This window comes from Capra hircus, chromosome 27 (assembly GCF_001704415.2).
Source record: "Capra hircus breed San Clemente chromosome 27, ASM170441v1, whole genome shotgun sequence".
Classification (NCBI taxonomy): Eukaryota; Metazoa; Chordata; class Mammalia; order Artiodactyla; family Bovidae; genus Capra; species Capra hircus.
The window spans coordinates 25,816,530-25,840,156 of NC_030834.1; the positions used below are offsets into that span (position 1 = coordinate 25,816,530).

Sequence of the window (23,627 nt, forward strand, 5' to 3'; positions counted from 1 at the left end):
GGGACACCATTTGATTCCACTGCATTCTTTCAACCTTGTAGTAATTTTCATGCCTGATTTTTTTTTTTTTTGAGGATGTTATTGATTATATAAGCAGAATTGTCTATACATTTCACTTTAAAGTTGATCTCAAAAATTAATTTTCAAATGAAAGTTTTCATCCTAAGATTTAAGTATAATATTTCTATGTGTAAATAAGATTACAGAAGTATCTATTACATGAAGTGATGCACTTGTATATGTTTTTATTTACCTATGTTGTTTGTAGCCATCTACTGAGGCAAACATTTAGTTTCTTATGGTTTTAGACAATTTTTAACATGTAATAAAACTTCAGTATTATTTATCAAGATTAGAGAATTTTATTTCACTTTGTCACATGTCTTATAGTAAACTTTTCAAATGTTCAGTCTGCTCCACTGTCCACGAGAAGAGAAAGTCTCTTGCCTTTATTTCAGACCATGGCCCATACATAGGTGGGATCTCTGTTCTCAGAATCCTGCCTGGCTGTAAGTTCAAGCCAGAGTGGATCTGAGCCTCCTGCTCATACTATTGATCAGCCTCCAGTTGAGAGCTGGCAACTGGTGAAGGAGCCATTGTTGGGAACACCATCACATCCTCTAGGACTGGGTGAAAAGAAATCAGGGTTTACTTTCAGTTTTGTACACATTAGCTTCCAAGAGATGATGTGCTCAGTAACCTTCCAAGAATGGAGTTTGAGACAGATCTCTTGAATAAGCAGTTTTCTAGGAAAATGACATTCCAATGTGCTTCTTCTCCTCAGGGACCCACCTTCTGAAAATGGAACAAGCGTCTATGGGGCTGGTGGCTTTATGCCTTATGGCTTTGCAGGAACTTTGGCTGGGGCTGCAACCTGCTTTTATGCCTTTGTGGGATTTGACTGCATTGCAACAACTGGTAAGAGCAGAGTCTTGGCTCTGTGTAGAAGGCAAGAGTGTTCCTTGAACGACATGAGTACCCATGGATGACAACAGGAGGTCAAGGGAAGAGAGTGGAGCTTGGGGTAATAAGGGCTTGTTCCAGACCCAGAAGTGGCCCCTGATGTAGGAAAAGAAACTTAGTGAAACTCTCTGAGCTTGTTTCCATATTAGTAAAAATCAAGAGAGTAGAATCTACCCCTCAGATGTAATGAAGGTTATCTAAAATATAGTATGGGTGTCCCAAGTGGCTCAGTGGTAAAGAATCCACCTGCCAAGCAGGAGACATGGGTTTGATACCTGGATCAGTAAGATCCCTTGGAGAAGGAACTGGCAACCCACTCCAGTATTCTTGCCTGGGAAATCTCATGGACAGAGGAGCCTGGTGGGCTACAGTCCATGGGGTCCCTAAGATTCAGACACACCTGAGCGACTAAACACCACCAACAAAATATAATATATTATGAAAAATAGTGTGCAAGCTGTCAGCCACTTTATAAATGTTGTTTGTAATCAGTGCCTTTAATCTTTGGTCTGGAAGTGCTATCACAATGAGTAACAAATGATGATCATGCTCTTAAATTGTTTCTTCTCTAATAGGGCAAAATATATTGTGATCGTTCTTTTTCTCTTTATCCAGTACAAAAAGTAATCATGTTACAGTCACTCCCTAGTGCTTCCTCCGGGTTCACAGTATTGCAGGGCCTTATAATTGACCATATTTTGGGTATTTCAAATGCCAACTCTTACTCGAAAGATCTCCAAAGTACTGTTTGTTTTTGAAACTGAAATTTAATACAAATCAATGCACTGAGTAGAAGAAATTTGTCTCCATATATATGGGAGCCTTCATAATTAAGGGCCTGCAGAATGCCATGTTTAATCTCCATGGATGAATCATTTTCCAAATGGATTAAGACTGCTTTTCTATCTCTAAACATTTTGTGGTGATGGAATAGCATTCTTTCTGGAAGCAGGAAACTGACTTGCAGGATATCTTGCTTTCCCTTCTTGCCTCTGGGCTTTGATCTTTTTATGACAGCGTAGGACCCTGAAGAAAAGAGAGAACTTCATGTAGCATAGATGGAACAAGCTGAGAAAACAGAAAGGATAGAAGCTGAGTAGAACTACTATGAAGCAGAAGAAGAATTCATGTTTTACCTATTCATGTTTATTTTTTAATCTTTATTTTGTATTGAAGTATAGCTGATTAATAAAGTTGTGATTAAAAACAACAACAACATTGTGATAATTTCAGGTGCACAGTAAAGGGACTTAGCCATACATATCCACATACGCATTCTCCCCACACTCTCCTCCCACCCAGGCTGCCACATAACACTGAGCAGCGTTCTCTGTGGTATGCAGTGTGTCCCTGTTGGTTATCCATTTTAAATATAGCAGTGTGCACATGTCCATCCCAAGCGCCCTAACTGTCCCTTCCCCTGATTCTTCTCCCCTGGCAACCATAAGTTTTTTCTCTAAGCCTGTAAGTCTGTTTGGGGTTTTGTGAATAAATGAGTTCATTTGTAACATTTCTCTTTAGATTCTGTATATAAGGGATGTCACATTGCTATTTCTCCTTCTCTGATTTACTTCACTCAGTATGAAAATCTCTAGGTCCATCCATGTTACTACAAGTGGCATTATGTCATTGTTTTTAATACTAAGTAATATTCCATTGTATATGTATATCACAACTTTTTATCCATTCCTCTGCTGATGGACATTTAGGTTGCTTCTTTGTCTTGGCTATTGTAAACAGCGCTGCAATAAACTAGTTGTGTTTTATTAAATATGCAAGCTTTTATTTATGTCTCCTTAGGTGAGGAAGTCCGGAACCCTCAGAAAGCTATTCCTATTGGAATTGTGACTTCTCTGCTGGTTTGCTTTATGGCCTATTTTGGGGTCTCGGCAGCTTTAACACTGATGATGCCGTACTACCTCCTGGATGAGAAAAGCCCGCTTCCTGTGGCCTTCGAGTACGTTGGATGGGGGCCAGCCAAATACATCGTTGCAGCGGGCTCCCTCTGCGCTTTGTCAACAAGGTACATTGCATTGTCTTTGGGGCAGGGCTGCGTGGGTTACTGCAGAGGTAGTTGGTGTTCACAGAATTGCTTTTGTATGTTTTAAAAACAATCCTAATAGAAACATATCATACAACTATATTCTCTGAATTGGTCACCCAGAATTGCTATATCGAAATCTTAAGTGATAAAATCTTTTCCCCCTGAGCTGTTAAAAGTCACTGTTTCAAGATAATGATGGTCCAAGCTTCTGAGGATCTATATGGCATTTATGCGCATTTATGTATCTCATACATATTTGCATATGTGTGTATTGTAAAGCTTATTGTGAAACTTGACGGTACTTATACTGGTATGTTTCCCTGCTGGCGTTGGTGTTACTTGCAGTGCTACAGGCAACTGAGACCTTACGTGCAGACTTGACATTTTTTGCTGTTTTTTTTAAATAGTGTAAGTCTGTGTGAGTGTAAACTATATGCTGTGGCATTGTTAAGTCTAAGGTGCTTTTTATTATGAAACACTGAAACTTTTTGTCTTAGCACTGATCAGAGTGAACTTGATCTAGAAATAAAAATTAATGTTTTCAAGTTAATGGTGGAGATTTGTATACATCTATGTGATAAGAATAGTTGAATCTCAAGTATTCAGATTTTCCCTAGCTGCTTATTTTAATATTTTATAATTCATTTCTCAAGTTTCCTGAGCTGCTCACATTTTAACTTAACGTGATCATATTTCACTTGAGTGCTGTACTGGAGAGCACTGTTACAAAGAGAAAATTAATCTCTGCTTTATTACTAATTTTTTGAAGTGAAATTTTTCTAAAAGTCTGAAATTTTAAAAATAAATCTTTTTGTATAATTCATCAGCCTAGCTCTTTTATCCCCCTTCAAAGCCCTTGTTGTTTTTTTGTATTCAAGATAGTATTAAGCAGCAATTACAAATTACCTCTCGGATCCTCAGCCATCTGATAATATTAAGGTTTATTCTGAATAGTTTTAAAAATCTGAACTGTAAAGATACTTTGTACCATAGTTTTAGAAGAGAGACAGGCAAAGATTTATTTGTGGCCAAGCTCAAGCACGCTTTATTAAAAGATAAAGGAGATGGAGTTTAAAAATATATTTTACTTATTTTCTCATAAATTGTAAATTTTTTTACGACTTAATCATGTATAGAATGATGCAGTCAGTAAACACACAAGTAATTCAAAACAGCTAAAGCAAAATCATTTTCTTAAACTTCACTCTTACTAATGTTTAATTCAGGCTGCTTCTATGTACTAAATTTACAGTGAGTTCATCTTTTTTCCTTTTTCTATCTTGATTATCTTATGCTGAGAATTATTTCAAATTTGATAAAAAAAAATGGTAAAATGTATGTAAAAATGTGTAATTATTGAATAAATGAAGTGACTAGATAGTATAAAATCAAATTACTATATTTTCTGTAATTATATATCAATTTATAAATATTCTAAGTTAAAAATGTCTTAATGACATTATTATTTTTTTAAGTCTTAATTACTTAGTTTTAATTCAGTAGTAATCATGCGCCGGCACAAATTCTTTGCAGCATTGTTTTTAGTCTGATAATTGTGCTGAGCAGATTATCTCTGAGAGTATAATGAATTGCACTGTGGTTAATATTTTTAAATACCCAATCATATTACATTTAAAAAATAACAAATAGCTGTGATGCTGAGTTTTATACAGTGACTTAATTGCAGCTCTGTGATGTAATCTTGCATGAATGTGTTTGCCATACTGCATGTGTTTGCTTTTTATTCAGTCTTCTTGGATCCATTTTCCCAATGCCTCGTGTAATCTATGCTATGGCGGAGGATGGGTTGCTTTTCAAATGTCTAGCTCAAATCAATTCCAAAACGAAGACTCCAATAATTGCTACTTTATCATCGGGTGCAGTGGCAGGTGAGAGAGAGTTGACTTTTATTAAGTAAAGGGGGATCTTTTTTCATCAAGGATTCTGGGAAAAAAATGGAAAATTAGGTGGTTTTCTGTTTTGACATGTATAAATATCAATAACTTATCTGTGAATGTTTCCTATTTTGAACCTTTCTTTGGTATAGGTTCTGTACTTTAGTGTGTCCAGTCTTTACCCATATAGACTCGTCTAGACTAATACTTGTAATAACTCACTTGTGGATTATGGATTTTTCTGTTCTAGTCTTCTGGGTTCCATGTTTCCTTTACCCCGAATTCTGTTTGCCATGGCCCGGGATGGTTTACTGTTTAGATTTCTTGCCAGAGTGAGTAAGAGGCAGTCACCAGTAGCTGCCACACTGACCGCAGGGGTCATTTCTGGTAAGCTTTACAAACATAGGATTCTTCAACATTAGACTTGAGCATTTTATGCGCATGCATGGACTTATAAAGCGGATCTGCTTGCTGTGCATGTAAGTTGAAAACAAAATCGCTGATAAATGAGGGAATGAACATTGGGATCACATCTGCAAATGGTGGTGGTGGTGGTCTACTGAAATTCGTAACTGACCCTTTGCAATTTGTTACCGTTTTGTTACCTTAAACTTTGGCACTTCTAACAAATGTGCAAAGGGTTACAGTGGTTCCTTATCATGTATCAAGTGTTCAGTGCTTTTCAGATCTATGAAACAAGCCCATAAAATTGTATTATCAACACAAAAAATGTTAATTAAAGAATGATTACTTAATCTTTGAATTGTTAATTAAAAATAATGACTCAATATTTTGTTTGTTATCCAGGATATAAGTTGAATATTGCCAAATGGTCATAGGATTTTTGAAAATAGCTAAAGTTTACCCATTCTTAATTAAATATAAGAAATATCAAAGATAATTTATACTTGGCCATTGTTATTACTGCCCTCAGTATGGTGGCTAACCCCACTTCCTGGGCCCATCATAGTTCTCTAAGAATTACTAATACCTATATTATCATAAACCCCAATAGGAATCTATTTTTCCTTTCAAGAGCTTTGATATTACGTCATGTTTTCAAAAAAACAACTCCAGATGCCTACCATTTGGCATGTCATAATATCCATCAAAATGCTTTTGTCCAGATTCTGTTCCACATGAAAAGTTTCAGAGAATTTGCAGATTGAGAGAATGGCCTTAAAGGTGTTGTTATATGGGGCAAGAGAAGGACTTTAGCAAGCTTTAGAGATAAAATGGTAAACACTGCTAGTAGTATAAATTCAGACCAAAGATGATAATTTTGTCGAGGCTCTGAATTGTTGGGAAATTAGATTACAGAATAGTAATGCTTAATTATGTATGAAATAGGATTCTTTCAGAATCTAAGTATTTTCCTAAACAACTTCACTTTATAAAATGTTTTCTAATAAACTTGGCCCTTTATTAAGATGTATGGTGGGGGCTCAAAACACTTATTTTCTCAGTGCTTAGGATTTCTGCCCCCATAAAATGAAGTTTTCACTAGATGATGTAAGGCCCACTTTATGATTAAACAGTGCATTATGATATTAATGAAAGTTCATAAATCTTGACAAAAGATAACATATTTTATTTACTCCATAAAAGCTTTTATTTTTTCCTGTAAAATCTTGCCCGTTAATTCTCTATTATGTATTCAGAATTTTTAAAAATTTACCCTTCTTCCTTTAGGAAGAATTTAATTTAACAGCATAATAAGATATTGAAATTAATAATTAAAAGAAGATAATTATAGCATTTTTAATGTACTAAAACATTACATTTTTGCTATTTTGTAGTCTCACTTCTTGCTTGTTTTTAACTTAGAGAGCTTGTATGGATAATTTATCATTTTCTTCTGTTTTGACTTCCTAAAACAGGTTATCTTTGATTCTTACAGGACATTAAAATTGTAATCTAATGTGTAGCTATACTAGCAATGGAAATTGTTAAAATAGGGCATGGGATGTATTTAAAGAAACAATGTGGGACTTCCCTGGCAGTCCAGTGGTTCAGACTTCGTCTTCCAATCAGGGAGTGTGGGCTTAATCCCCAGTCAAGGAGCTGAGATCCCACATACCTCGGGGCTGAAACACCAAAACATAAAGTGGAAACAATATTGTAACACATTCAATAAAGACTTTTTAAATGGGCCACATAAAATCTAAAAACAAAAAAAAAAGGAAAAAATACTATTTTAGAAGGGCCACAGGCATATTGGTGTAGCTGAAGCCTTCTTCTTCCTGCAGTGCAGGAGACCTGGGTTGGATCACTGGGCTGGAGATCCCTGGAGAAGGGCATGGCAACCCACTCCAGTATTCTTGCCTGGAGAATCCCATGGACAGAGGAGCCTGTTGGGCTACAGTCCACGGGGTCCAAAGAGTCAGACACGACTGAGCGACTAACACGCACGCACACCACTTATACCCAGTGGTTGTAACCTTGCTAAGTTAGCCTGTCTATTAAAAAAGAGTAATGATCCTATTAGGTTAAACCATGTGAAACTGCTGGGGTTTTATTAAAAAACAGTCAAATGTTGATCTATAAAGCTGAACCTAAATGATTGCCCCCATCTCATAGGACTATTGAATTGAAGATAAATTGAGCTCATAAAGATAGAAAGCTTGCTGAGATGTCTGGAGTGCCACATGAGTGGGGTGTGGTATTCCCTACTTATTATGATAAGGACAACTATTTGGTAAATTTCAGTTAATATCGTCACTATTTTAATGCTTCACTGGAGAAAAAAATTGCAACCTGCAAGTTAACTATTCAACTATGTGAAGTATACTTTGCCTCTTAACATTATTAGGTAGCCACAAATAGTTTAAATTTAGTCAGAGTATGTGGTTTTAATCAGGATAGGATTTATATTCTATCTGAAGTATAATTTAATTGGACCTCATCCTGTCTAAGATATAACTCAGAATGCAGGTGGAAATTAAAATGATTATGTAACATCTATAATGAAAGCTCTTCCATTTGAATTCTTTTATTATTATTTTTTTTAAAGGAGCCTGCCAGTATTTCCTGGCAATGTTTTTCCTTCTGAAATATCAAAGGCGCATATTCCGTCATATAGTATTTTCACTCTTTGTCAGGCCAATATTTTTTAAGTAATCAAAGTAGATGTATTTTGTACTTGATAGATCGCTGAGGGGTTTTGAAGTTTTATTAGCAGTGTGTATGACCTAAGGAACATCTTATTAACTATGAGAAATACACTTTCTATGCTTTACTTGACTTATCATTGGCACTAAAACAAAAAATTTCCCATCACTTATCTCTGACTTTGCATCAGCTGTCTGGAATTTTCTCACAGCTCTCTTCTTCACCCCTTTTTCTTTTCCCCAATAGCTGTGATGGCGTTCCTTTTTGACCTGAAGGCCCTCGTGGACATGATGTCCATTGGGACGCTTCTGGCCTACTCTCTGGTTGCAGCCTGTGTTCTCATCCTCAGGTGAGTTGTCCTCCTTGCCAGATGGGTCTGAAGGGTGCATGTCAGTTGAGGCCCAGGAAAGAAAGACAGGGCTCACTGGCCTTGTTTTCATGGAGTTAGCTGTCTCACAGAAGTGAGAGGCCATGGGCCTACAAACGTGAATACAAAGCATATTTAGCATAGTTGGTCCTTAAGCGAACAAATACAATTGGTAATTATCAATAGGTTGGCCTAATTAATCTATGTGAACATCAAATTCTCATAATGTATAGAAACACTTTAGAATACTGTATTTTTAGTCCTAGTGATTCAGCTGCTAAGCTCTTAGGCTTAAGATTTAATCTTTTTGTGTGGCCGAGTCCCTTTGCTGTTCGCCTGAAACTGTCAGAACGTTGTTAACTGGCTGTGCTGGTACTCAGTCACTAAATCGTGTCCAACTCTTTGGGATCCCGTGGACTATAACCCTTCAGATTCTGCTATCCATGGGATATTCCAGGCAAGAATACTGGAGTGGGTTGCCATATCCTCCTCCAGGGACTCTTCCTGACCCACATCTCCTGCATCGACAGGCGGATTCTTTTACCACTGACCCACCTGGGAAGCCCTAACTGGCTCTGCCCCAATATAATATAGTGATAGTGAAGTCGCTCAGTCATGTGTAACTCTTTGCGACCCCATGGACTGTAGCCTACCAGCCTCCTCCATCCATGGGATTTTCCAGGCAAAAGTACTGGAGTGGGTTGCCGTTTTCTTCTGCAGGGGATCTTCCCAACCTGGGTCTCCTGCATTACATGCAGATTCTTTACTGAGCTCCTAGGGAAGCCCCCCAATATAAAATAAAGATTTAATCAATGCAGAGGATGTTCATGGAAAAGGTAGTTTACGATAGTGAAAAAGTTGAACTAAGTGAATATCAATAATATATCAATCAGTTCAGTTGTCTCTCAGTGACAAGGCCAGTGAGCCCAAAACATAAAGTGGAAGCAATATTAGTGAAGTTGCTCAGTTGTGTCCAACTCTTTGCAACCCCACGGACTGCAGCACGCCAGGCTTCCCTATCAATAGTATAATAATTAATAAATAAACAATAAGGTCCTACTGTATAGCACAGGAAACTATATTCAGTATCCCATAATAAACTGTAATAGAAAAGCATATGAAAAAGGATATATATATATATATAAACTGAAACACTTTGCTGTACACCAAAAACTAACACAGCATTATAAATCAACTATACTTCAGTTAAAAAAAATAGAATAGTTACATAAGTACATTTATTCAGGAGACTGTTCTATAGCAAATAAAATGACATTTAATTATATGGAGAGAGATACCAGTTTCTGGATGCAAAGCTATATGTAGCATCTGAATTTATTTAACTACCATACATTTGCATACAAAAAATGATTTTTGCAAATATATACACGTATTTGCATTTTTAACTGGCTGAAATTGTAATAAAATGCTAACAGTGATTCACACTGAATGTTATGGATGATTTTGATTTTCTTCTGCATGCTTTTGTGTATTTTTTCACAGTGAGCATATTTCTTCTTTAGATGGGGGACAAATATTACTTTTAAATTTAAGCAAAAGCTTCTCAGAAGATCCCACTGGCAGGGGGATCCCAGGGCAGATGTTGGAAGCTAAAGCAGGCTGTTATCTTGACACCAGCCAAAGAGGAAGAGGATCAGTAATAAAGGAGAATGGGGGGGAGGTGGCTGATGAGGGAGATGAGACCAGGGAGGGAGGCTGCAGTGAGACTTTCCAATACCAAACTGAAGGCTGCATATTATATTACCCTGTGCGCGTGTGTGTGCTAAATTGCTTCAGTCATGTCTGACTGTTTGCGACCCCATGGACTGTAGCCCGCCAGGCTCCTCTGTCCATGGGATTCTGCAGTCAAGCATACTGGAGTGGACTGCCATGCCCTCCTCCAGGGGATCTTCCTGACCCAGGGATCGAACCTGCGTCTCCTGCGGCTCCTACATTGCAGGTGGACTCTTTACTGCTGAAACACGTGGGAAGCCCATGTTACCCTGTAGCTGATATTTAACCAGGGTTTCTGTTAACAGGGTTGCTGTTTTCATGAACGGCATCTTCTTTGAACATAGATAATTCCAGAGTAATCATTTATCGTCACAGGTGCCACACTTTAAAATGTAACTCTCTTCGGCATCTAATATATATAACTTTCTAATCAAGTGGCTATCAGGAAATTCAGAGTTGCTGCAGGTATTTTGCTGAGCACGTGTGTGACCTGGCTCAGCAACCCTGAGGCTGCAGCCACAAGACGTGTGCGTTTACTGCACCAGCCATGAATGGAAATGTCTCCATTAGAGTTTGAGGGGCTTGTTTCATTTGGACCAAGTGTTTGTTTGAGAATAAAGACACACACTTTTACTTGGGAATAGGTACCAGCCTGGCTTATCTTACGAGCAACCCAAGTACTGTTCTGAGAAAGAAGCTCTGAGATCGTGCACCAACAGAACCTCCAAAAGCGAGTCTCAGGACACCATGCTGCCAGGGCAGGGCTTCAGCCTGCGAACCCTCTTCAGCCCCTCGCTTCTGCCCACAAAACAGTCTGCGTCTCTTGTCAGCTTTCTGGTAGGATTCCTGGGTAAGTTCCCTCACTGTATTCCTTATGAAGACCCAGTGGGTGTGTGTGGGTGGAGCAGGTATGATGTGAAAGAGGATGAAAGAATATGTTAGCACTGCGCTCAGTCCTGAAATGTTTACCTAAGGGGTCACTGGCCATTGAGATCTTCCTTATGTTAGCAGGATAAATCGATGGTATATTGGTAATTGAAGAAGAAAGGAAGAAATTCCTTAGGGCAGGGGTCCCCAGCCTCTGGGATCTAATGCCTGATGATCCGAGGGGGAGCTGATGTAACAATAATAGAGATAAAGTGCACAGTAAATGTAATACACTTGAATCATCCGCAAACCATTCCTTACCGTCCGTGGAAAAATTGTCTTCCATGAAACTGGTCTCTGATGCCAGAAAGGTTGGGAGCTGCTGCCCTGAGGTGAGAGTGGCAGAAGTACAAAATTGGTCCCTTTCGTGAGCCGCAAGGGCTCTTCCTGTGGGAAGCAAAGTGCATCTGCCCGTGACCGAGCTGGGACCCGGGGAGCGTGGGAGGCCGTACTGCAGACCTGCTTGCTCCCCACAGTTACATGATGAAGTGTATTTTCAGCAACATTTATTGATGGGCCAGGAACCCCACTGGGTACTTGGGATGTCAGGAAAGATAGTCCTTGCTCTCACTGGACAGCCTCATTGGTGGCAAGCTAAGGGCAGTTCAAGTTTCTCTGAGAGCACATGGGAGGGACCCCTAATTCAGACTCGATGATCAGAGATCGTCTGGGTAGGTAGTGATGCCACTCTCTGAAATAGGAAGAAAAGGTGCAGATCATGTATTATTTGTTTGCATGAACAGTGTTTACAACAGCTGAACATGAACAGACTTGCTTTCCCCATTGGAAAAAAAGGGCACTAGCCACCCTGGACAACGTTCCATCAGTCCAAGTGATCTCAGCTGAGACTGGCAGGAAGGCAGGATGGTAGAGCCCAGAGGGGAGGCTGACTCCTAAGGAGGGGACAGTCACGAGTAAGCGAAGCGGGAATCTTAAGTCATGGAAATCAGGGATTTCTTTCCAAAACAGAAATGAAGAATCTCAGTATTTGGCAGAGTAGATATATAAAGAACTTGATATCAAAATAGACTTTGAATGACGGGGTCTGAGTGAAGGTCACGTGCTGGTTTTTCACGAACATGTCGTCTCTGCAGCATTCCTCATCCTGGGCCTGAGTGTTCTGACCACGCACAGCGTCCACACCATCGCCAGACTGGAAGCGTGGAGCCTGGCTCTCCTGGTGCTGTTTCTCGTTCTCTGTGTTGCCATCGTGCTCATCATCTGGAGGCAGCCCCAGAATCAGCAGAAAGTAGCCTTTATGGTGTGTGTCAAGAGGATTCATGATCCTAAATATTATGCATGTTTTCTCTTGTACATTAGTTTTAGTGACTTGTTTCTTTTTTCTTTTTTTTAAAAGCACTTTTATGATGTTAACCAGTGAACAAGAATGTCACAGTCCTTTGGGATGTTCCTTTTTGTCTTAAGTGTTCTTTTAAAAACCTTGAGTGTGCTCCTAGTACATTATTCTATATATAATAGTAAACAAATTTCTTGTTCAATACTCTAAAGCATCAGAAAAATAACTAGAATATTTTAGAAATTCAGGAAGGTCCCCACACCCAAAGCCCTTCCACTGTGAAGTGAAGTTATTCTGTTCCATTTGAACTAAGAGCAGAATTTAGCTTGAAGAGGGCTTCCTGGAAGAATCCCCCTGAGATCCCAAGAGTAGTCAAGAGTTCCAGTGGCATGCCCTCCTGATATCAGAATGAAACCAGGAAACCCTAAACTAATCCCTGAAACCTACTGCATCTTGGTGGTAATGCAGGTGTTAGTGGCTGGATAACCCTCTGTAGCTTTGGGCTGCAGTAAACAATGGGAAATATGGGGCTCCTTTTAGTATTCTCTAGACGTTGTTGTTTAGTCACTAAATCGTGTCTGACTCTCTTGCAACCCCATGGACTGTAGCCCGCTGGGCTTCTCTGTCCATGGAATTCTCTAGGCAAGAATACTGGTTGCCATTCCCTCTTCCAGGGGAATCTTCCCGACCCAGGCATCGAACCCAGGTCTCCCACATTACAGGTGGATTCTTTACCACTGAGCCACCTGGGAAGCCCATTCTCTAGATAAGTAGTTTTTGTTCAAGTTGTTCTTTTTGTGAGAATATAATCTTGCTGACACACTGTGACAGTATCTATGTATGTCAAATTAGTTGCCACCATGTCAAAACAATTTGAGGAATGTGTTTTAAAATTTGAGTATATTTAAGAAGATACTTTCCCTCCTTAGGTTCCATTCTTACCGTTCCTGCCAGCCTTCAGCATCCTGGTGAACATTTACCTGATGGTCCAGTTGAGTGCAGACACCTGGATCCGATTTAGCGTCTGGATGGCACTTGGTGGGTCTTCTCCTGTTTTAACTTTCTGAATGTGGGCTTTCTCTTTCCCATGTCGTATGCCATTTCAGAGAAATGCATTCAGAGAAACATTGGTTTCCTCCTTTCCCAAGTTTTAGAATACCTGAGTGTCTACTTTTCCAGATGTTTTCCAAATAGCTTTTAAAAATTCAATTGCTGCAGTAACCCTGTAAAACTCTGTAGATCCTATTTTTTCTAACTTCTTGAGTGAGAAAAATGAAGCCCCCCCACCGAAAGTCAAGGGATCTGATTTGCAAATGGCACCCCTAAAATCTGATTACAGAGCCAGTTCCTTCCAGAGCATCATTGAATTTCTGGCAACATTTTGAATGAGCTAATTGCAAGAAATTTCTTTTCCGATACCTAAATGTCTTTTATTAGACCCTTGGGGTGGAATTTGACCTTACATACTGTGAGTGAGCTTATTTACATCTACACTGCATCTGTTGTCATCACGACTTCTTCAGGGTCCTGTGTGAAAGCTGACTTGTAAATTCAGAGTTTAGCTTTGTTGTAACTGGTGGCCTGAGGAGTTTGAGGGTTTGTGCTTTTTGATGGTCGTCCCATTGGCATAATGAGTCTCACTCACTTGTGTGTGTGTGTGCATGTGTGTGTGTGTGTTTGCTTTGGCTATAAATTAACTTCATTTCAGTATCAAGCCACCAACCCCCTTGAGCCAATGGGAGGTTTAACCTAGTCGGTCTTCCCCTCCCCCACAGCCGCACTAGTTTTGCCCATTGTCGGGGGCGGGGGGGGCGGGGGGGCGGGGGGCGGGGGGCGGAGGGGGGGAGATCTGACATGGTGCCAAGGAATTGGGGTGGATCAAAGGTTATCCATCCACACAAGTGGCACCGGGGCATTCTGTCCCTGCGGCCGCTCCTGGTAGGCGGCTGTGTCTTATCAGGGCCAGGATCCTGATGGGAGCCCCCTGCGACTGGCTGTGCCCTCCAGGATGAACCACAGAGTCATTCCTTCGGGGTCTTGCCACCTCCCCTGGGGCTGCCAGGAAGCCGAGCCCAAACCCCGGGGCACAGGAAGCGGGACTCCCTCCCTTCCTCGGAGCCCAGAAGACTGTACTCTGGCGGAGAGCTTCCCCACGCTCCTCCCTTTCCGCAGACCACTGCCTCTTTCCTCAGCTGTTGCTCCCTGAAGCTCAGTCGTGTGCTTATTCGTGGTGAAGAGTGGGAACTACGGGACCAGACTCCCCGTGTTTCAGTCCTCCCTGCTGTTTGTTAGCCGTGTCGCCTGGGTCACGTTCCACCCCTGCTTCTAAGTGCCTCGGTTTCTTTGTAAAATGGTGGCTTCCCTACCTTTATTTGAGGACAGAAATGCTAGCTCAGCAAACCTCTAAGGACATGAGAGGAGACAGAATCAGTTGTAACAACTGCACATGCCAAAATACGCATTGGTGGCCTGCTTCCCATTACTTTACATGGGAAAACTATATAATACATTTCACATCAACCCAAAACTCGCAGTCAACTTTTAAAATTATAGCTAAAACACAGCAAAAATGCCTGCATATCCTGTGAGAATACTTAAAACCTTTCCCCTCTGATCCTCAGTCAGTGTGGTTGTTAATGAACAGTTGCTTTGCACATAGCAATTCATCCTCTCCTGATGACAGGAATGTGTGTAAGGCACACCCATGTTCCCTGCTCACACAGGGTATGTATGTATGTTGTCACTTTGGTCGTGTCCAACTCTTTGGAACCCCGTGGCCTATAGCCCACCAGGCCCCTCTGCCCTTGGTCTTCTCCAGATGAGAATACTGGAGTGGGTTGCCAATGCCCTCCTCCAGGGGATCTTCCCAACCCAGGGATCAAACCCCAGGTCTCCAGCATCGCAGACAGATTCTTTACCCACTAAGCCACCTGGGAAGCCCATTCACACAGGACATGTTTTCCAAAATATCTGACTGTGTCTCCAATAATCCAGCATTTGTATTTGGGGAGTATTTGAGACTTTTCCCTATATATCCTTTTGTTTAAAGTATAGTGTTAACTTTTGAGGAGGTAAATATTTTTTTACATAAACATTTCAAAAATATTTATTGAGAAGAACATGCATGTTCAGTTCAGTTCAGTCACTCAGTTGTGTCTGACTCTTTGCAACCCCATGCACTGAAGCACACCAGGCCTCCCTGTCCTTCACCAACTCCCGAAGCTTGCTCAAACTCATGTCCATCGAGTCAGTGATGCTGTCCAACCATCTCTTCCTCTGTCGTCCCCTTCTCCTCCCACCCTCAATCTTTCCCAGTATCAGGGTCTTTTCAAATGAGTCAGCTCTTCGCGTCAAGTGACCAAAGTATTGGAGCTTCAGCTTCAACATCAGTCCTTCCAATGAACACCCAGGACTGATCTCCTTTAGGTTGGATCTCCTTGCAGTCCAAGGGACTCTCAAGAGTCTTCTCCAACACCACAGTTCAGAAGCATCAATTCTTCGGTGCTCAGCCTTCTTCTCAGTCCAACTCTCACATCCATACGTGACCACTGGAAAAACCATAGCCTTGACTAGACAGACCTTGGTTGGCAAAATAATGTCTCTGCTTTTGAATATGCTATCTAGGTTGGTCATAACTTTCCTTCCAAGGAGTAAGCGGCTTTTAATTTCATGGCTACAGTCACCATCTGCAGTGATTTTGGAGCCCCCCAAAATAAAGTCTGACACAGTTTCCACTGTTTCCCCATCTATTTCCCCTGAAGTGATGGGACCAAATGCCATGATCTTCGTTTTCTGAATGTTGAGCTTTAAGCCAACTTTTTCACTTTCCTCTTTCACTTTCATCAAGAGGCTTTTTAGTTCCTCTTCACCTTCTGCCATAAGGGTGGTGCCATCTGCATATCTGAGGTTATTGATATTTCTCCCAGCAATGTGGATTCCAGTTTGTGCTTCCTCCAGCCCAGCGTTTCTCCTGATGTACTCTACATGTAATTTAAATAAGCAGGGTGACAATATACAGCCTTGATGTACTCCTTTTCCTGTTTGGAACCAGTCTGTTGTTCCATGTCCAGTTCTAACTGTTGCTTCCTGACCTGCATATAGGTTTCTCAAGAGGCAGGTCAGGTGGTCTGGTATTCCCATCTCTTTCAGAATTTTCCACAGTTTATTGTGATCCACACAATCAAAGGCTTTGGCATAGTCAATAAAGCAGAATTAGATGTTTTTCTGGAACTTTCTTGCTTTCTCGATGATCCAGCGGATGTTGGCAATTTGATCTCTGGTTCCTCTGCCTTTTCTAAAACTAGCTCGAACATCAGGGAGTTCACGGTTCACGTATTGCTGAAGCCTGGCTTGGAAAATTTTGAGCATTACTTTTACTAGCGTGTGAGATGAGTGCAATTGTGCGGGAGTTTGAGCATTCTTTGGCATTGCCTTTCTTTGGGATTGGAATGAAAACTGACCTTTTCCAGTCCTGTGGCCACTGCTGAGTTTTCCAAATTTGCTGGCATATTGAGTGTAGCACTTTCATAACATCATCTTTCGGGATTTGAAATAGCTCAACTGGAATTTCATCACCTCCACTAGCTTTGTTCGTAGTGATGCTTCCTAAGGCCCACTTGACTTCACCTTCCAGGATTGCAATATTGCATATACAGATTAAAATATTGCATATACATGTTATAAATGAAGAAGCACTTTCTACGTTTGTCAGCGGCCTTGCATGGGATATGCTGTACTTGCATTCTGCCCTTTTAAAATAGCACAGAAAGAGAAGGCACAAAAGATCCTATTATGTTCTATATTAAATTTGCCACCTATAGGAGGGGGCGTGTGTGTGTGTGTGTGTGTGTGTGTGTGTGTGTGTGTATACCAGTGGCTGATTGATGTCAGTGTGTGGCAGAGGCCAACACAACATTGTAGAGCAGTTGTCCACCAGTAAAAAAAAAATTTCCATGTACAAACAGTCATTTTATCACACCAAAAGCTGATTTCTTTTTCCTCTGAAAGGTTTCCTGATTTACTTCGCTTATGGCATTAGACACAGCCTGGAGGGTAATCCGAGGGATGAAGAAGAAGATGATGAAGATATGTATTCAGACAACATTAACGCAGCAACAGAAGAAAAATCTGCCATGCAAGATGGTGACCATCACCAAAGAAACCTGAGTTTACCTTTCATTTTCCACGAAAAAACGAGCGAATGCTAGTGCCTGCTGGGGCAGAACTGGTCCATAGTCTTCATGTACATGGTCTGCATGGAGGGAACCATGACGATGTCATCACCACACCAGGTTGTCATGGATTTGCTGCAGACACAGTCCACCCTAATTTATACTTACTCACGTGAACAGCACCTCCTCTGATGGTGACTCACACATCTAGGGAAACCACTCTGAGCTCGCTCCTCCGTGATAAATATCCCCCCGAGAGTGGGTATGTGGGCATGTGTGTGCGTATGTTTGTATATGTTGGGGAATATCATTGTTAAAAGTTGTTGGTGTCTTACTCTTATCGCATTGCATTTTTCTAGTGTTGTCATTCATCAGTAGCCTGTCCTGCACCCTAGCCTATCCTGCACCCACTAAAATGGAGGTGATTACTGAATAGAAAAGTATCTTGACTGTGCCAGGTGTGGTTGGGGAAATAACTGTCACTTTTCCTTATTGGACTTTATGTCAAGTTAGAACATCCTAAAATTGCATTTACCCATCATTGTGTCTATCATTGCTCTGGAGTAAGGGGAGGGGGTAGGAAATGAGCCTTTTCTGTAACTTATAAATGTCGGCAGTGGGTTGAGCACAGAGTTTTCATTCTGTGAGGTATGACAGTTTGCTGACAGTTTAGCCAGTCGGAGTGCTTGTGTCTGCAGTACCCTGCAGGACAGGAGCGGCCTTCTGTGTCAGCAGGTGGCAGACACCCCTTTGAATGGCTGTCTTCTTTGAGACAGTGGTCCTAAAATGTGAGTCCTTCACCTTGTGTGAATGATATCTTCCCCACTCCCCCACCCCACCCCAGTCCAGTTGGGCTGGAGAGAGGTAGTGTGAGCTCCTAGGGACCCTTTGTGCTGGAAAGTGAAGGTGGTCCCCATGGGCAGGAAGCTCGTGTAAGTGGCAGAGAGGAGGATGCATTTGAAGATCAGAGTAGTTACGTGCTTGGATAAGACCCCAAGCACCCCTGTTTTAAAAGTCACTTAAAACAAGCCAGTAGAACTTCCCTGATCACATAATTGGTGAAATGATTTATACCTTTTTCCATTAGTTAATAAATAATCACAGTTCACAATTTATTTAGGGTATTTTTTTTCTAAGCCAATAGTAAATTCTATCTTTACTACATGCAAAAAAGGGGTGTGGGAAATGAAGGAATAATTTGCTTCTGATGTTTCTTTTTTCTATTTTTTTAATAAATAAACTTATTTATTTTAATTGGAGGTTAATTACTTTACAAATTTGGAAACATTTAGGGATATTTCTCTTCCCCCATCCCATAAATTGTTCAGCACTTTTAATTTCTTTTATTTTTAAATGACCACACCAAAACTACTCATAGAAGTTCCAGTATTCTAGAAAAACCCATCAGTGGTTGAGGAATAGAATATTTTAGTTAAATACATGATTCTTTAAAATGTCAAACCAAAAACATTAACCTAACTGAATTAAAGCCATAGAAACACAATAATCTTTATATGAGTAATATGTTTTTAAATGTGTGATTCTCTAATTACTGTATTTCATTTTATAGGTTTATCTAATACGTGGACTACTTGTTTTCCGTATGTTTCGCTTCTCATGAATTATTTTTCTTACAAATAATTACAAGGTTCACGAGATGAGACTAGCACATTATCAAGCCCAGGTGACCAGCTTAATACAAAGGCGAGGAAAACACTGATTTTCTGACAGCTCTTCCAAGAGATCAGCCATTTTATTTTCGTCATTAAAAAGCAAGTTTTGATTGTTTAGGAGTTTCTTGTGATGAAAAATCCAGTAAACAGGTAGGAAAGTCTAGGTGCTAGTGTTGTAGCATCTCAGATCTAGAACTCAGAACTAACATTCCACAATTTCCAGAGTGCACAGAGTACAATCTGAGGCCCAGTATTGCATGTTTTACTGGAGAGGAAGAGAAGGCTGTGCAAGAGGCAAAGTATTTCTGTAATCATTACTGTGGGCCTAATCCTAGATCTTTGCTGTTACTGCAGCATTCTGAGAAGCACTTTGATTCGGTAATCAGGCCCTGCACATGAGAATATGAAGAATTTCACGTGTGGATATTAAACCTTTTATGTAGCACAATCGAGAAATTTATTTAGAACATGACAGGCAGCTAAAACTATTATGCCCACTGTGTTCAATTAGGAGCAAAATTGAGTTAAAAATAATTTTTCTACCTTGAAACACTTTACAAACACAAATGTCTATGAAAGATGCTTTGTTCATGACTATCCTTTTTTTTTTCTGTGAAAACTCAAATATCTGTTTGTATGTATGTGTAAGTGTATATGTTAATATATACACATGTGTACATATGTGTGTTTCAAATGTTGGTGTTTAAGTCAGCTGGGTTTATGATGGGCTTTGAAAGTGATCCTGTTGTCTAGATTTTAAAAACCCAACTGACAGAGAAAAAATGTTTTGTATTGATAGGTATGCTTATGCAAAATGTCTAGGTTTTAAACTATTTTGAAATATATGGCAATTTTTTATGTATATTTTCTATAGATAGATTCTTTCAGAAAGATATATTTATAATGTTTCTAATATGAAATCACTGAAGTCTAGTATGTTAGGTGCTTTATGATCTGAAATGCAGTGGGGTGGGGGCATTAGGGAATTTCTGTTTGCTTTCTTCTGCTGTGCCTTTTCTGATTTCTGTCTTGGTTTGTGCTTTTTTAGGAAAAGTTAGTACTAGCAGGTCTTTTACTGTCTGTCTGTTACTACGTTTGAATTCACAACCTTTTGAACAAAATGTTGTTTTTGCTTTCTTAGGATTGCCAAAATGTTCTGTGTGGATTTTACTAGTAATCAGACACACTTACATAAACTTCTTTCCAGAAATTAAAAAAAATGCATATGCATTCTCTTAATTGTGATTGGGTAAAAACAGCTTAAATTACTTTTCTTTTTTTGCACTAGGAAATCTGCTCTCTGAACATTTTCAGTGAGAAACTTCTTATAATAGCACTTTTATTTTATACTCTTATGATTTGTGAGTAACGATACAAAGGCCATACTGACCCTACATTTAACAAGGTAGTTATGCAAGTCCAAATTTTGAAACTATTTAAACTACTTATATTAGAACTTTTGATATAGAATGAAATACAGATTATTGCTTAATTAATGCCATTTTCCCCAGAGACGAATATCTAGAAAAGACCAAAACATCATTTGGGATATATACATTAATGAAAAACTAATGTTGATATCTATAAAACCTTCTATTGTCAGCCACACAGACATAATAATATATTTCAGAATTATCTGTTTCCTTTAAAAGACAAGACCCTGACTTCTTTTAATTTTTCTGAATAAAGGATTTTTTAAACTTTAAAATTTCAAATAATAAATTTAAAATATTTTCTAAGTCCTGAGTATGTTATGGTCTTTTGAATTAGAAATTATATTTACCAAATTATTTTCTAAATGCATTTAACTGTTTAGCAGGGAGAATAAGGAAGAGTAATCGCCCACCAGTGCTGATAATGCTGGAGGGACCAGATTAGTCTGAGCTGTTTTTCCTCTTAGATCAGTATATTCTGAGATTATAAACCTCAGACGCAATTGTGCCAGGATTCCAACTCTTCCTTCCCTGTGATGTTGCCCGTGATGTTCTGTGCCTGGGTATCTGTTGATATGCTTCAAGCGACAGTAGAATTCAAACCAAAAATATGAATACAGTGTCCCACCTGATTTTAAAGGATTGGGTTTAGAGTGTGCATCAGGGAATATTCATATACACTTGCTTCGTGTGAATGTCTTGTGGGGGGTATTATTAGCTTGGTTTGGGGGCTTGTTTTTGGTTTTTGATTAGTGCCAAAATAGTGCCTTCTTTGTACGTTTTCTACCTAACATTTTCTAGTTTGTTCTAAAATATCAAGGGAAGAAGTACCAAAGTTCACGTAGGAACTAATGCCAGCACAGGTCATTGATTTTCAGACACATAGATGTGTGAAAATAACGTTGTTTGAGTACATTGTTTAGCCGAGTTTCTTTTTTTATCTCCTTGTATAATTTTATTTAAACATTTTTTAATGGCTTTCTGGTTTCTGAATTTTGAAAGGCCCGATCTACTGTTGTTGGGGTTGTTGGTTTAGTGGTTGGTTTTTGTAACATTCGTTATTGTTTTTATGTACACAGTTTAGTCTTGTTCATTTCAAATGCATTTTGTTATGTGTCAACCCAGTAGGCAACCCTGGGAGCAGCACTATTTTAGCTTTTATGCACCTTAGCTGAAGCCACTGCCACTATCTCTGGCTTACAAGAGCCTTCAGTGACCACTGGCAGCAGCTCCATGGGGATCATAACCAGGACCGTGGGTCTGGCAGGCTGCAAAGTGTGAGTGTCTATAGCTACCTTTTTGGGGAGTCTTGGGATAACAGGGTAGGACATGAAGTGAAAAACTAAAGTAGTTTGGGGTCCTTCATTTCCGTTCCAAATATCCCATGAGTACAAGGTAAATGATAAGGACCAAGGACCCTCTCCGACTCATGGGAAGGCTGGCTGCTCCCTGGAGCTGCACCGTAGGTCCTGGCCTCTGCAGGTTCTGCACCAGCACCAACATCCATCCGGGGCAGAGCACACGGGCCACGGCTCCGTTGGTAAAGAACCTTGTATTGCCAGCGTGGCAGGTTTCTCTGGCCTGTGCCTGGTTAACAGGCTCTTCATCTTTGGTATCCGTTTGTTTCATTGCTTTCCTTTGTTATCATTATACTTAATAGAAACCATTGATAGGGCCTAAAACTCTACCAAAATTCTATATCTGTAAAAACCAACAGATACTTTGGTCTTACTCAAATACAGAGTTTTTTGTGTGTGTGTACGATTGTAGATAATTTTAAATTTACATGTTTTTGATGATAATCAGTTTTCCTTTTTGCTTATAACATTGGATTATTTTTTAGAATTTGTAATAAATAAAAACTGCTGCTGCTTTATCACTGTAATATGTGCTTTCTAACCATGTATTTTTAAAATAAATTTTAATATGACTTATCATAGTATTGTATGCATATGTATTATACCTACCAAAAGCTTACATTTCACACTTACCAAATTTAAACTGCTTTTTCATTTAGGCCACTTTAGAGCTCAGAAATATAGTACAATCTAAATGGAAACAATTATGTTGTTAAGACTACTCACCTGGCAGCCTACTACCATACGACTTCCAAGTCCTGTAAGAGATGTCCTTCACTATACTCAGTCTTCGTGACATATTCCCAGTTGCTCCTGAAGCATGCAACCCCAGGAACACACATCTGAGGTCTTACCAATGCAACTGCCGTTTATTTAATGGGCCAGTCTCTTTGACATTGCTTTTGTCTGCAAGAAGCTCCTTGTTATGCTCCTGACCAAATCATAGCTTTCAGTAACTGGTGGTCAGTTACCTGTAACTAACAGAAATTTTGTACTGTATAGTGAGTAAATATTTATCAACTTCAGCCCTCTTTACCCTTTGATGGGGAGGGAGGCGTCAGTTTTCTAAAATGGTTCCAAGTTAGTTAAAATTGCAAATCTCCTAAATTATCTTCTTTAATTTTGAAATGCCATTGTGTATAGACTTAATTCCTGTTGGGTTTTTTTTTTTCCATAAATGGAAGGGAGCACCCCCATGTTGAACTAAACTTGAGTATGAATTTAGCCTGCATTGAAAACCAAGCTAACACAGCAACGTATTTTCCAAATGGAAGTCTAAAATCTAATTTATCTGTTATTTATTATTGGCTTGATTAGCATTGGTAAGTAGGTTTTAAGGCCCCCCTCTGTGCTAGCACCGTGGAATTTGTGAAGGGAGGGTCAGCAAGGTTGGCATCTTCTGAGATCCAGACCCTCAGCTTGTAGGTGGCTGTCTTCTCCCTGAGTCTTCACGTGATCTTCCCTCTGTGTGTGTGTGTATATCTATGTCCAAGTTTCTACTTATAAATAAGAATACCAGTGATGTTGGTTTAGGCTTGGGATTACAGAATTCCAAAATTATTGTCCTAATACCACCATTAAACAATTATAAAATATAATGGGAACATAAAAATAGACGAGCAAATGGAATGATATATAATATTATGACACATTC

General features: G+C 39.7%; 1 protein-coding gene across 2 annotated transcripts in view; it reads left to right on the plus strand.

Moving 5' to 3' along the window:
- Window positions 1–22,550, plus strand: part of SLC7A2 (solute carrier family 7 member 2) — a 69,380-nt gene extending 46,830 nt beyond the window's left edge. Inside the window, exons 5-12 of one of the 2 annotated variants that reach the window (XM_018042020.1) lie at window positions 785–918; window positions 2,764–2,986; window positions 4,757–4,896; window positions 8,260–8,362; window positions 10,759–10,964; window positions 12,136–12,302; window positions 13,268–13,376; window positions 17,346–22,550. In XM_018042020.1, coding sequence (XP_017897509.1) covers window positions 785–918; window positions 2,764–2,986; window positions 4,757–4,896; window positions 8,260–8,362; window positions 10,759–10,964; window positions 12,136–12,302; window positions 13,268–13,376; window positions 17,346–17,545 — 1,282 coding nt within the window. In that variant the 3' untranslated portion in view covers window positions 17,546–22,550. Of the gene's footprint in view, window positions 1–784; window positions 919–2,763; window positions 2,987–4,756; window positions 4,897–5,152; window positions 5,290–8,259; window positions 8,363–10,758; window positions 10,965–12,135; window positions 12,303–13,267; window positions 13,377–17,345 lie in introns of both variants that reach the window. The other variant, XM_018042021.1, reaches the window with a different exon arrangement.